At 35.6% G+C, this 15,769-nt stretch overlaps 1 protein-coding gene across 1 annotated transcript in view; it reads left to right on the top strand.

The window, feature by feature from the left end:
- The window catches only part of LOC142344493 (protein strawberry notch homolog 1-like), a 99,892-nt gene that overhangs the window by 66,345 nt on the left and 17,778 nt on the right, over window positions 1–15,769 (top strand). The window contains exons 17-20 of the mRNA XM_075396165.1: window positions 1,720–1,872; window positions 3,491–3,729; window positions 4,092–4,223; window positions 7,290–7,713. Of these exons, the coding sequence (XP_075252280.1) occupies window positions 1,720–1,872; window positions 3,491–3,729; window positions 4,092–4,223; window positions 7,290–7,713 (948 nt within the window). The remainder of the gene's footprint in view (window positions 1–1,719; window positions 1,873–3,490; window positions 3,730–4,091; window positions 4,224–7,289; window positions 7,714–15,769) is intronic.

Below are 15,769 nucleotides of genomic sequence, written 5' to 3'. Positions count from 1 at the left end.
AATTTAATTAGTTTTCGTCGCTGGATTATCTCTGGTGCGGGGTCTGGATGCGCGCCACTCGCCTCTCCGTGGCTGCTCCTGTTTTTTTTCGCTGCTCCTGTTTTCCCCTTTCTCTTATTTGTCAAGCAAAATTTCTGTATGCAATCCAGCTATCTAGTCATGAACTGTAGCGTTTTGATTAAAAATTATGCTTTCCAATACAACACCAACAATTATCAACAATTTTAATGTTAATTATGTTTTTTCCACTAAGTTTGTGAAACTTTTTTTGAGCTCGTAATTGTCAATTAGTCTTTCGGTTAAATCATCGATTGATTTTACGATTTGTGATTCGATTATTGGGATCGTGTTTCACAACCTGTCCTACTGATTTTTTGTTTCTTCCGCAAGATTTTTTTCGACCGTATTACGTCATGTTCACTTCAAATCAGGTTTTGTTGATTCATTGATAAGAGAAAAAACACATGGCTAGATTACTACAGAGTATTTATTTCGGAGCCGGAGCTTCCATTTTTGAAGGCATTAGATGAAGGCTCAATAGAGAAAATACTATTTGTAATTGCTCTGGAGCAATTATATTAGTCCTGTGGCCTTTTTATATGCGACCTTTCGCTTGATCGATTTTTTGTCTGACCCTTTACAGGTAGCGCCTGGGGTGCATTAATTTCTCTTCAAGACTTTTGCGTACTAGACTCTAAATTTGCTATTCACCTAAATTCTTTTGAAGACAGTCATTTACTTCGTCGAACTTTTTTTCGCTTTTCCATTTTGCCGCTTTTTCAGCATTTTGCGTGAAATCTTTTTGACTTCTATAGGCTAGTTTCTCTCTTCTCTCATTCTGCTAAAAGTGAATTTGAACATCAGTTGCTCAGCAAAGCAATTCAAGATGAACAGATACAGAATAAAAAACTGAAGTCAGAAATAGTAACAGGATAAACCCATAAAGCCCAATTTTAGATGCCCGCTATTTGAACGTCGTTCCTATAAGTCTTAGTTACCATCTCTTGTGCTTATTGGTATTTATAGTAGCCCCTGTAGCCTCTCTCTAAGAAACAGAAGTATGTTCAACTACGAAATGCCATCAAAATAAATCGGACTTAAAAAATGTTTTCGTACAAAAATCTTTTTTTTTTCGATATCTTCTATTCTTTCAATCCCAATCATGCTTATTGGAATCAACGGCGGCTATTTTCCGGCGATCTGCCGGGTATGTTTGTAAAATAGAACAACAAGTTTATAAACGATTCTTTTGCTGCACCAGCCATTCCAATTTATGATAGTCGTCTGCCTTTCATGAAAAATAACTGAATTATCATTTTAGGAGAGAATTTTGGAAGGACCCAAAAGAAACTGATATTCAAGATGTCATTGAAAACATTTTACATAGAAAATTGTGCATATAAATTTCAAGCTCTATTTTTCTTGTGTAAAGTCAAGCTATTTAAATAACTAATATAATGTTTTTAATTTTACATGATTTATTCGTAAATTGCTTCTTTACCATTTGCCTTTTTTTCATTTGTTTTACAGGAAATTAACAATGTTTTTTAATTCGCATTTAGATTTTCTCCGGAGAATTTCAGTAAAGATTTTTTATAACGGAAAGGTTTTGGCAGTATCACCTAAAAGTTTCAAAATATTAATGAAGATTTAAATATACTTGTATGGGAATTTGTTGAATGGAACCATCACTGATCCTATTTTTATCTTGCATTACAGGTGGAGGATGCAAGAGAAAGAAAACCGTAGCCGACCAAACAGGAGAGGGAAAGAGGAAGAAACGCAAGCGAGAGGAGCATGAAGGAGATTCTGTCTTCTCAAATGGAACCAACTCAACTACCTCATCATATCTCTCCTCCAAAAGACACAAAAGTCAGTCTAATCGAAATAGTTTGAAATTGGCTAATAGCAATAAGTATTTTCCATTCTCTAGTCTGATTGCCTATTAGCTCAATAGTAACGGTTTTGAACATTTTAAGAAAATTAACTGTAAAAGGTTATTAATTGCTCTCAAACGAAATTTGTAGCAATTATAGCGCCCAGAGGGCAGTAAGTGCCCTTAGAGACTTTCAGCTTATTAGTCTCCGAGTATGCAATTCACAGAAACTGTTCCGAGACAATTTCAAGGTGTGAAGAGCGTTTCTTAGTCATAAAAGTTTTACCACCCCCCCCCCCCGCCCACCCTCCTCCAACCCGGAGGTTTGTACCCCTCTCCTCCAGTTCTGAAGGGTGGGAGTCATGGTGTGAAGGGCGGTTCTTAGAGTTGGAGCTATGTTATGTTTATAAATAAACATCAGCCGAGTTGGAGCTAAGAATTAGAGACGAACGGGAGCAGGGCTGAATGAGAAAAAAAATGAGAATCAGAGCCGAATGCTTAAATTTGATTAGCCAAATAATCCGATTGATTTTAATTGAAGTACAACAAATGTAAGAAGTGGCAATTTAATTAGTTTTCGTCGCTGGATTATCTCTGGTGCGGGGTCTGGATGCGCGCCACTCGCCTCTCCGTGGCTGCTCCTGTTTTTTTTCGCTGCTCCTGTTTTCCCCTTTCTCTTATTTGTCAAGCAAAATTTCTGTATGCAATCCAGCTATCTAGTCATGAACTGTAGCGTTTTGATTAAAAATTATGCTTTTCAATACAACACCAACAATTATCAACAATTTTAATGTTAATTATGTTTTTTCCACTAAGTTTGTGAAACTTTTTTTGAGCTCGTAATTGTCAATTAGTCTTTCGGTTAAATCATCGATTGATTTTACGATTTGTGATTCGATTATTGGGATCGTGTTTCACAACCTGTCCTACTGATTTTTTGTTTCTTCCGCAAGATTTTTTTCGACCGTATTACGTCATGTTCACTTCAAATCAGGTTTTGTTGATTCATTGATAAGAGAAAAAACACATGGCTAGATTACTACAGAGTATTTATTTCGGAGCCGGAGCTTCCATTTTTGAAGGCATTAGATGAAGGCTCAATAGAGAAAATACTATTTGTAATTGCTCTGGAGCAATTATATTAGTCCTGTGGCCTTTTTATATGCGACTTTTCGCTTGATCGATTTTTTGTCTGACCCTTTACAGGTAGCGCCTGGGGTGCATTAATTTCTCTTCAAGACTTTTGCGTACTAGACTCTAAATTTGCTATTCACCTAAATTCTTTTGAAGACAGTCATTTTGTGAAGGAGTATGACACCCCCCCCCCCCCCCCCCCCCACTTCAGTCCACCACTTCACCCCCACCTTCATAGCGTTGCACCCGAAACCAAGGGTGCTCGTCAGTTGTTTGAGAGCAATTCCCTCGACGTTAGTAGACTATTTTTGGTTTTTGTTAATAAGTTTGAGGCTCAGCTTTAGAAGCTGATTTCGCTTATTAGAAAGATTTGAAATATTGACTTGAAGTGAGCACAAACTTTCGAGACTTGCAAAAATCAGGATATGATTGTTGTTATAGTATGTTTGGCACAAAAATCGGAATCAGTATTGCTTTCAGACGACGCCGATTCGTCACACTTCGGTTCCTATCGCAAGTCATCCGGCAGCAGCTCTGGAGTGAATGGAGTGCGAACGAACGGAAGTGGGGCTGTTACCAGTCCAGGCGAGGCTGCCAAGATGTGCACGGCCATGAGGAATGAACTGTTGGCCATGCTTGACAGATTGGACTCTAGTCTACCCGCTAATACTCTCGATCAGTTGATAGATGAATTGGGGGGAACTGAAAATGTGGCCGAGGTTTGGAGAATTTTATTTAAGTAAAAAGATGATAGAGTTAGCTATTTTTGTCTTTCTCCGATATAAGCAAGTTATTTTTTCTATCTATAACTTGGCTCAATTTTTTCTATAAATTGACTCAATCGGATATTATTTAAAGGAATTTTGAACTTTGAATCAAATCCACTGCGTACAGTCTCAGTTAATTTTTGCAATCATTATTTTTATTGCAATTTACTGTGATTAGAATCAAAATATGGCTACGAGCATGACCAGAATAACTATCCCTGGGTGAAATTCGAAAGATCCGAGTTAACAACGATGTAAATTTTGCGGTTTTGGAAAACCTATATTTAGGAAGTTAATTGATTTGATGTTGACAGATGACTGGGCGTAAGGGTCGAGTGGTGAGTAATGACGCTGGAGACATTCAGTACGAAAAGAGATCAGAGGCCATGGTCTCTCTAGAGGTCATCAATGTCACCGAGAAGAAGAGATTTATGGACCTCGAAAAGGTAATCGAATTCGAAATTGCAGTATTTGTAAGCTTTTTGTTCCGACCCTCTTGAGGGGGGAGGAACTATATACTCAACTGGGTTTTTTTTTTTTTTGTTCAGTGAATTTTCGCCGCTCGATATATTCATCGTAGAGAGTTGAGACTGGTATCATTAGAAAGCTCGTTCAGCGTAGAATATGGAATTAAAAAGATTTTTTTAATTTTCGTTTTCTACGGGGAGTTATCGAGGCTTAAACTTCTGAGAAAAGAAGAGTGAATTCACGTTGTTTTTATTCACATTTTCCGGAATTTTTGCCTAAATTTTCGTCAATTTTGCTAAAATTTGTTATAATTTTTAAGAATAGTGTCGTTGATTTCATTTTTGAAGACGAACAAGCATTTTTGATTGTTTTGATTTAATTTTTTGGTCAAAAAATCTGGATAAACATTTCAAAATTCAGCCTTTTTCATCAACAACAGCACGAAATAAGCTACTTTAGTCCACTTTGATTAAATTTGCCTACAGTACACCCCCAAACAACACTCATACAATCTTTGTAGACTCAGAGGGGGGCTATTTCTACTTCAGAGTCCGCAGAGAGTGCCTTGTAGTTAAAACTTTGCCGTTTTTTGCTAACTTTACTCGTTGATTATCAAAAATGCAAAATTTATTTTGAGTTTCAACTCAGAAATTATCTATATCTACAACATTTGAAAAATCAATTGTTCTTAACGGACAATAAGTATTAACAGGGGTAATTTTGGGCCATTCTTGGACTGTTACAATCCAAAAAAAAATCGGGTTGTAATCAGTCGGTCTTTTTTTTTTAAAAAAAGACTTTTTTTTAATAATAAAGAACAGAACATATCAAATCAAAGCTCAGGAGTGATAGGTCCAACCAATTCGCTTGCGAAACAGCTCCAGGCTAATTCATTTAGTTTTTTAATTGAAAGTTTTTGGTGGTTTTTTTAAAAAATAATTGACTTTTCAATAAATAATGGCTTAATTAACTTTTCCTCTATTTTTTTCTTAATTTGTTCAACTTCCAGCTTAGTGTCAGCAAAAAAAGACTGCTTCTTCTTTCTACTGAGTTAACATTTATTCTCGGTTGCAGTTTTAAGCCTGAAATTATTGTTTTCTGGCTTTGATACTACAAGATTTTAGATTTTTGTTTGTTTTGATATTTGCCAGTTTTTCATGTTTTCTAATTTTGTCACATTATCACATTATTGACAGTTCTCATGTCACCTTATTAGCATTCAAATTAAAACACAATTGAACATATTAAAATCTTGAAAGATAATTCATCGTTTTAATGGCCTCGACGCCTCTTTCTTGAAGAAATCAATTGAATTTTTTAATTTTGTCTTAACTGTCATTTATACTTTGTCGTTTCGGTCGTATGAAATTTCCTGTTTAGTGATAGCTTTCATTGGCTTTTCATGGAAGAATAGAAAAACCGATATTCTGATATTAGCAGATAGCTGATGGCTTTTATGACTTTCAAACCCATCGTTTTCCAAAATTAAAAAATAATTTTTTAACTTCGCAATTTTGTTCTTTTTATGTTTCTTTTTGTTACCTAATCTCGTTAGTTGATTACAGGTCAAATATGACATTATGGGTGTCAAGGGAATAAAAGGGATTAGTGTCCAAAAATCTTTTTTTTAAAGATTTTGTTATGACCTTACTGGCTTCGACACCGCTTTTCTTTTTCACAAAAAAAAATTAAATTAATTTGATTTTTGTCATATTTGACGTTCTTTTTGTAGATGCAAGAAATATTCTGGATAATTACAGGTCTCGAGGGTTTCTTTTTCATGAAAAAACGACGATATTTAAATAGTTCTTTTTGTAATTAATGCCTTTCATGACATTGAATGTAATTTTGTTTCGAAAAAAAAATTAAAAGTATTACATACTTTAGCACTCCGCTTTTTTGTCTACTTGTTACCTAGTCTTACTAATGAATGGCCACGTACTACATTATAACTGTTTGAAGAAGGCGCAATCAAATATATTTTGAGTGCCAAAATTTGGCTTGACGGTTTTGACAGCGTTTTCTGGCAAGTTTCAATTTAAATTTTGTTTGTTCTTTGTTGTTCTTTTTAGCCGCTCTAAAAAATGAATAAGGTCAGGTCCTAATGCCCTTCTATAGAAGCAGTGGTAATCGCAAATTTGTGGTAATATTAATTTATTCCTAATGGTATTTATTACTTTGAAGTTAATTGTTTCAAAAAAAAAGTTAATTTTTTTTACTTTTCTGTTTTTGTTCTTTTTTGTATAATTATTACCCAACCTTTCTATGGACTGGTCGCATATGTTTTGTGGTGATTTTTAAGTTATTTTTGTTTAGTTTCAGGTTTATCTGACGGTATGTTGACTTTGTTATTAAATTTAGTTTTTAAGAGGGACATAAATTTTTTGATATAATTAATGTTTGTTGTTGTTGTTGTTTGATTTTGCTGTTCGTTTTGACTCGCTCTCTTAATATTGACATATTACAGCAATCTAATGCATCAATTTTTACTCCACTGAGTTATTTGTTTTGGAGGTTATCTTATCGTTCATACGGAATTTTTTGAAAAAGACTTGGGCTTTTTTGGGATTCGCAAAAAATAATTTTTGGGTTTTTCTATCTGTTCCTCATTTGGTCGCCCATCCACAAAATTGTGGATGGGCGGGGTCGGAACCTTATGTGCCATTGCACATTACCGAGCCGCCTTGTTAGTACTGCTGCTGAAAGATTAGTGTCTAGAGGCTATTTTAGATGTATTGAGACAAATGTGTTCATTTGGTTGATGTAGTTAATACAGGTAGCGTCTAGGTCAGATGAACGCATTTTTAACCATAGGATAGTTGTTAAATAAGAATTTCTTATCCAACATAGATACAAACATAAACCATAACATGAAACTTTATAAATTTAACTATAATCTATGGTTACACTCCTGGGAAAGTAGCTAAATCGTTTTATATGCTCTTGTGTTTGCTTATGAAATGAGTGGATTTCAAAAGAAGTTTAGAAACGTTGAACCACTTATCATCTATGCTTACATTTTGATTGGCATTTTTATATTTCAGAGGGTTGCAATAATCAGTGAAGCAGCCAGCTCAGGAATATCGCTACAAGCAGACCGTCGAGCCAAAAACCAGTTACGTCGCATACACATCACAATGGAGCTGCCTTGGTCGGCTGATAGGGCGGTCCAGCAATTCGGTCGAACACACCGCTCGAACCAAGTGCACGCCCCGGAGTACCTTTTGGTTATCTCGTCGTTAGCTGGAGAGCGAAGATTCGCATCCGTTGTGGCCAAACGCTTGGAGTGTCTTGGGGCGCTTACTCACGGCGACAGACGAGCTACTGAACATCAGGATCTGAGTTGTTTTAATATTGACAATAAGTATGGAAGAGTTGCTCTGGATGATGTCTATACGAGTATTCTGTCTGGAGAGAGTGGCAAAGTACAACCTCCAAAAGGCTTCAAAACTGAAGAATTCTTCAAAGGTATGTTGAGGGGTGAAATTTTGAGTCTCTTCATGGAAATCTAAGGAGTTGGGTGCTGAGAAAATGAACAAAAATGACTTTTCCTTTTACTTTTTAATAGCCGCCTCAGCTTCGCAGCCGGCTATTATAGCGCTCCTAATTTTTTTTAGAATTCAAAGAATTTGAATTGTATTGGGACGCTGTCTTTTTTTAAGATCTGTTCACGCATTTTCATGATTTTTGAAGTCAAATCGGAGTTGTGATTTTGGTCACGCCGAACCAGATGACACTGAGAAGTATTAGCTTTAATCTATCATATTTTATCATGTAATCATAATAAAAACCACGCAAGACAGGGCTATGATTGATCTAATTTTGCCTGAGACGAACCCAAGGTGAGTATCGGTATTCTATCGTTTTATCGTTCTCACCCGAAAGCTAAGGAAATCAATGGAAGTGGAAAACAACAGCAAGGTGATAGCTACTTCTATGATATGTCTCCGTGTGATTTACACCTAATGTGGTTTTACCTCATCTCTCAAAATGGCTTTTCTTTCTTGTAGACTATGCCTCTTGCTTTATATTTCGGAGAGAAAGTCGAGTGAAGATATCTCTCATCAATTGAAAGTTAATTGAGGGCAGCTTTCACAAATAACTCTTTGGTTTAAAGTAGTTTAAAACCTTTTTAATAGCCGCCCTAATCTCGGCCGGCTATCACACATTTTTCGATGACTTTGATCTTTCAAAACGGGATAAACAGGTAAAGCCCAGCGGGCATTAAGTTTCATTAGAGGCCCAAAGTGGGCTTCAGTAGTCCTTCAAGTGCTTAGATTGGTGCAGCTTGTGGGATAGCCTTAATATAAGGTTAATAGGTTTTGGGCTTAAAATGGTGCAATTTTTCATGTTTTTTTTACAATTTTTTTGAGGTTTTTTACTTGATTTTTCTTAGGTTGAAGTTTTTGAAAGTTGATGAATGCCTTTTGTGAGACAAAATTACTTGTTATGACCATTTTATGAGCTATATGTTTTGGTACTACAAAATGATACTAATTTTTGCGATTTTTTTCAAGTTTTTTTTTTGAAAATTTATGTCATTTTTGAACTTTTCCAGCTTCATGGGCCAGGAAATCTCCTTTGAGGTTTGATAATAGAGCACTGCTTAGTTTATAGTAATAATGGATTGGTTTTAACATTTTAATGTCTTCGAATTTCAGCTTTTTTTTATAAAACCTGCAAATTTTTCAAGGTTCACAACAGTTTTTGTCAATTTTCGATATTTGTCCATTCTCAAGTGCAAGAAAACCTATTCCACGGTCTGATGAAAACGTTTCTGCATGGTGGTTAGTTTCAATGGATTTGTTTTCAACAATTTAACCTTTCAAATTTAAGTTTTTTAAGCTTTTTTTTGCCTCAGTAGCCAGGTGACCTCATCCAGGGTTTGATAGTATGTTATTAAATAGTTGCTAGGGGGCAATTGAACGGTTTTAAACATTTTAATAGAACGAAGTTCTTTTTTTTTGAAATTTGAGACTTTTTCTAAAAATTATTGCCTATCGATCTTTGAGCCAATGAATTTTTTAAGACTCGGAATTGGGTCTATGGATAGCCTTTAGAGACACAGAAAAGATTGAAGATATTATTATCACGATTTTAAGAAACATTTCATTAAAATTTGATTGATTCTATTTAAAAAAAATGTTAGGTCATTTTTGAGTTAATCGATCTTCAAGGGCCAATGATTTTTTTTCACGTCATGCTGATATAATAAAGGACCAATTTCAAAAACAAAAATTGTTCTTGAACATATTTTTGAAATTGGTATATTTAAAGGTATGGAATTTTGCCTAAGGGGTAGAAGCTTCAAGAGCTTTAGCAATGAGTAGATTTTTGTTTAGTTTGTTTGATTGTTTGTTTCTCAATTTTTTCAGATGATTAATTGCTCTCAAACGAAGTTTGTAGCAATTATAGTCCTGTCGGCCTTTTTTTATGCGATTTTTCGCTTGACCGATTTTTCGTCTTACGCTTTTGACTTTTCGTCCTCAAAAACGGGATAAACAGGTAGCGCCCAGCGGGCATTAAGTGCTCTTAGAGCCTTTTAGCTCTGTTTCAGCTCAAACTGTTTTGGAGACTTATACTTATACTTATGGTGTGAAGGGCGGTTCTTAGAGGTTGAAGACACCCCCAATGTTGACCCCCCTATTGCCCCCACCCCCCCACCCCAGTGTTGCCCCCCACCCCAATCAGCCCCCGGTGCACGCCCCCCGCCCTCCCATGGCTAGGTACTGACGAACAACCGCTTGCCAAAAACGCAAATTTATACGATTTTGCAATTTTTTTCAATTTTGAAAATTTTTGACATTTGTTTTTTATCAGCCCTAGGTGTCAGGGAACGTCCTCTAGGGATCGATGATAGGTTACTGCATTGTTTCTAGTGGTAATGGAATTGTTTCAACATTTTAACATCACTAATTTTGACAATTTTTTTTTTACAAAACTTGCAATTTTTTCCATATTTTTGGACCTATTTTTCCCTTTATGCAGTTCTTTCCAAACCCAGGGGCTAGAAAACATCCTATCGAGTTTGATAATAAGTTTCTGAACAATTTTTAAAGGCCCTGGAATAGTTCTTCAACTTCTTAATGTCACAAATTTTAGCAATTTTTTGATAAAACTTGCTTTTTTAATTTTTTTTGAAATTTTTTTGTTTTCTAAATTTTTTCAGCCTTAAGGTCCAAGAAACCTCCTCTAGGGTTTGAAAATGAGTTACTGAATAATTTCCAGATTAAATGGAAAGTCTTGCAAGATTTAAACATCACGAATTTAAGCATGTTTTTGATCTTTTTTTCCAATTTTTTGACATTTATAGTCTTTATTCAGAGTTTTTGAGCCTCAAGGGTCAACAAGCCTCTGTTAGAGTTTGATAACAAGTTACTGAAAATTTTTATTTGGTCATGGTTTAAATTTCAACTTTTTAATATCACAAGTTTTATCAATTTTTTTTTTAAAACTTGCAATTTTTTTGAAGTTTTTAAACTTTTTGTCATTTTTAGGTTTTTCTATTCTCAAGAGCCACGGAACTTCCTTTAGGGTTGGATAATAGGTTACAGCATAGTTTATAGATGTAAGTTATGGAATGTTCTTCAAGATTTTAATATCACGAATTTAAGCTTTTAAAATATTTGCAGTTTTTCATGTTTTTGAATTTTTCTCGGCCATGGGACGTCCTCCAAGGTTTGATAAAAAGCTGCTGCATAGTTTTTATATTTAATGGGATGGTGATCAACGTTTTTTTAATACTCCAGTTTTAGTAATTTTTGGACAAAATTTAAGCTTTTCAAATTTTTGGAAATTTTTTATGTTCCAAGTCTATGGATCTTTATGAGCCTGTGAAACTATTTCAGGCTTGAAACGGGGATACCGGATAGTCTCTTGAGACAATGAAATGACTCTCAAGATTTTAATGTTTTGTATTCAAGCAAGATTTTCTTAAAATTTGAAAAAAATTTCGATATTTTTTGTCCTTTTCTTGAGTTCAACGACCATTACTGGCCAACGAAACTTTTCAAGTCTCAGAGATGAGTTACTTGACAGAACTTTCGAGACAGAAAATGGTTTTGAACTTTTCGTCTAACCCATTTGACTTTCGTCTTCAGAAATGGGATAAAGAGATAGCGCCCTGAGGTCACTAAACCGTGGCTAGCTGTTGACGAAGCCAACCGCTCGCCGGTCGTTTGAGAGCAATTCGCCCGACGTTAGTCGGTTATGTTTTAGTTTGTGTTTTGGCTAGCATTGTTCAATTGATCTGCTGGTCAGGGAAAGTACTTCTAAGTTTTTCATTCATTTCTTTGAATTGTATTCCAGGACTTGTCCTGCTATGTTTTTTACTTCGTCGAACTTTTTTTTCGCTTTACCCAGTTTGCCGCTTTTTCGACATTTTGCGTGAAATCCTTTTGAATTCTCTAGGCTAGTTTCACTCTTCTGTCATTCTGCTCAAAGTCCTTTTAAACAGCAGCTGCTCAGCAAAGCAATTCAAATTGAAGAGAGTCAGTATTAACAAAAATCAAAGCCAGAAATAGAAACGGGATAAATCCATAAATCCCATTTTTAGATGCCCAGTACTTGAACTTTGTTCTCATACGTTTTAGGTACTATCTATAATGCTTATTGGTATTGATACTAGACCCTGTAGCCTCTCACTGACAGACAGGAGTATGTTCAATTACCAAATGACATCAAAATAGATCGCACTTAAAAATGTTTTTATACAAAAATCAATTTTTGTTGATATTTTCTTTTCTTTCAATCCCAATAGAGTTATGGGAATCAACGGCGGCTATTTTCCGGCAATCTGTCGTGTATGTTTCAATGTTAAGAACATCGAAAAACTTTTCCTTTGTTTCTTATGTCCTACCACCACAGGCAACGAAGCTATCGCCTCTGTTTTCTGACAATTTGCCCACTTTAAATGACATCTATGTAGTCCAATCGAGAAATTAATAAATCACACTGATTAAACCACACACACTCAATCAAAGATCAATGGAAATATTTTCGCCGGAGGCAACTTGTTAATTTAGACCGTCTCATAAGAGTTTGTCAACAAAGCTATCGCATGCATGTGATATTTTCTTTTAAATAAGAATTGAGTAAACTCGAAATTGGTTAGCGTTTTTGTTTTCTCTGTTTTACGTTGAGGGTAAGCGCTCTAATCGATTGTCACTAGAATTTGTGCGAACAATAAAATTTTTATTTGATAACTTTTTTGATAGCATATGCAGACAACATCTGTCGTTACCCTCTTCAGCCTGAGCTTTGAAATCAATTTTTGATGAAAGTTTTATAAGCAATAAAAACTTTCAAATGATGTCGGGTACTCAAATCTTTTTTCAAATCCGCGTGACACTTTTTTCAAATCCGCGTCATAGTTTGTTTTTGGTTTGCACACTTCCCTCGTTCATTTGTTCAATTGCATGAATTTTAAATTAAACTCTCAATGAGTTACGCAACGAGTTGCATGAAATTAGTTAGAGTCAAGTCAAGAACAACAGGGTTAACCGATTAAGACTTAATGTTTAATTGCTCTCAAGGAAAATGTTTAATTGCTCTCAAGGAAAATGTTTAATTGCTCTCAAGGAAATTTGTAGCAATTTAATTAGTCCTGTGGTCTTTTCTAATGCAATTTTTTGCTTGACCGATTTTTTGTCCTCAAAAATGGGATATACAAGTAGCGCTCGGAGGGCATTAAGTGGTCGAGGGGCTCTCTTAGAGCCTAAGAAGCCTAAGCTCTCTGAGGCCTTCCTAGTCTCTAAGTATGCGATTCACCGACACTGTTCTGAGGAGACAATGTCATGCAGGGGGAGACACTTCATCTAAATCTTAAAATTTTGCACCCCCAAAATTCACTAAAACTCAATTACCACATCCAAAATATTACAGTTTCTTCGGTATTAGTCAATTTGACTATGTTTTGTTTGCACAAAGGGCTATTTAGATATTGAGTATGATGTCATGCAACATATTCTTTGAATCTGTTCAGGGGGGGGGGGGGGCGTCACAAACTGTTTTAGGGAGACATAATTATGGTTTGAATGTGGTAATGTGGTTTTTATCCTGATAGTTTGACCCCTTTTAATGTCACCCCACTCCTCTCCCCCCAACGCTTCTGTCCATCCTCCTCCCAATCCTACCCCACTCCACTAACTGAACAACCCTAAAACCCAGAAGGATACTACCCAAGCCAAACGCTCGGCGATTGCTAAAAACAATAGGCATATACTTTTTACTGTAATGGAAGCATAGAGAAATCAACTGTAATGAAGACAATCAAAAAAGCTTATGAAGCAAAAACGTGGTTACATAAAAATCATGACTTGTACATTTCTCATTTCATTTTGAAAGATATGACTTTTGTTACATGACTATACTTGATACCATGACCTCTAAATGCTACTGTATCCTACATATCTCCCCCTCCCTAGTGTCGAAGACACAAAACACTGCAAAAATACCGGGAATATCTTAGAATATCCACCAAAATAAAACCCATATCGTCCTATAGGTTGTCCACGTTGCTCATTAATTTGTCCACGTTGCCCAAAAGTAAAAAAGCTGAAATAACCTAAAATAACCAAGTTTATCAAAACTAATGAAAAATAAAGGAAAATGGAAAGTAATTAAACAAATATAACAAACAAACTCTTTTAATGCCAATTAATGGTCACAAATGAGTAAAGAATGCTAAATTAGGCCAAGTTTCTGTTGTAAAAGAGGAGAAATTATGTGCTAAAATGGACAAAATCTGGGAAAATTTTCTACTTTTCCGTACGATGCTTGCCTTTAAGATTGCTTGTGTTTGTAAATGAAAACAGCTTTTTTTACTGACAATTTGAAGGGGAGTCCTGGGGACAAAATAAAAATAAATAACCGAAGAAAAATAATCCGGGAGAATAACAATGTTGCAATCAATCTGCAAAAGCTGCAATTATGTCAACATAAAGGCAAATTGTTCAATTACTGACCAGTTTCTCAGATTCAATACGCACATGCTTGACCTTGAGAGTGCTTTTGCACATTGAGCAGAACCATGAGCCTTTTGGATGTGCTTTTAAGCCGACACAATCTAAATGAAACCATTTGATGAGGCATTTTTTGTTACATTTGAGCATTGCTCGATTATATAGCTCATTACAAAGACAAAAGTGCCCTTGAAAATTTAATTTTTTCTCACCATTGCTCCTAGTTGGGCTTTCTTTTGCATTATTGTTCGGCTGATGGCTCTTTTTCGCGGCTAAAGGCAATTTGCACGGTTTTAGCCTTTGTATACTAACTGTTTGGTCCAAACATTTCACTTTTATTTGAGTTGTTTTCAACTCCTGATTGAAAGAGACTTCTTCGTGTGGACCAGAATAAGGAGCCTCTAATGGTTGTTTTACACGGTCTACACGCAGCCAGACATAAGAACATTGAGAGAGTTCTTTCGGAATAAAAATATTGTCTTTAGAACTTGATTTTGTTTTTGAGGTGAAGACTAAACGGTCTAGATGACTGTAGCTGGCGAATATACTCAAGACAACTCTTTTAATTAATCGTTGAATGTGGAATTCGGGATTAGATCATCAAGACCACTGGTAGCTGATAATGCAGAAATTCCATTTTTGTCTGGTTTAATTCTAATTCCAAAGAGTACAATAGGCAAGGCTCTGAGCCAATCACTTTTAGCCGATTTTGAAGACTCTTCTATGAAATCTTTATATCTGACTGTTTGATTGAGGATGATAAGCAGGTGTTCTTAGCCTACAGAAACCAATAGTTTTGCTAAGCATTCGAAATGTTCACTTTCGAATTGAGAACCTCTGTCTATGGTTATGTATAAATGCACGCCAAAACTAGAAAACCACGAATTTAGAAGGTCATCACTTATAGCATCAGCTGTAGTTGATGAGACAGATTGTGCTTCAACCCATTTTGCCATTCTGTTGGTAAAAGTTACTATATGACGAGAACCTGGAACTGCTGAAAGTGATCCCACAATTTTTAGATGTATTTGACTGAATCTGGGAATGCCGTTGTTAATCTGGCATGTCTTAGGTTTTGTGTGTCCTGAATTTTTGTTCTGCTGGCACTGAAGACATTCTTTGCACCACAATTTGATATTTTGACCAGCTTTTGGCTATGTAAATCTTGCTAGAATCATCTTTTTCGTAACTTCCCAATCAGGATGACATAAGTCATGGAACTGGCTGACAATAGGAAACTGACAATAGACTCAGAACAACAGATTTATCACAGAGAAGTTTCTCATTGCCAATAGTAACCTCTTCATCTCCGTCCAAATATTCATTCATCATGTAAGTACGAAAATCATTTGTCTTTCGCTAATTCTGGTAAATAAAAAATGTTGATATAGACGCCGGATACTTTTTGAGATTGTTCATAAGTATCAACTGAAGGACGTGAGAAACAATTAGCAACAATATTTTCCGACCCAGACAAATGGTGAATTTCATCTATATAGTTAGCCATAAAATAAAGCTGCCTGGCTTGTTGAGGACTATGGTTATTAGATGCGCTTATTCGA

This window comes from Convolutriloba macropyga, chromosome 8 (genome assembly GCF_964194025.1).
Source record: "Convolutriloba macropyga chromosome 8, txConMacr16.3, whole genome shotgun sequence".
Taxonomy (NCBI): Eukaryota; Metazoa; Xenacoelomorpha; order Acoela; family Convolutidae; genus Convolutriloba; species Convolutriloba macropyga.
This window is presented reverse-complemented; position numbering and strand designations above follow the sequence as displayed.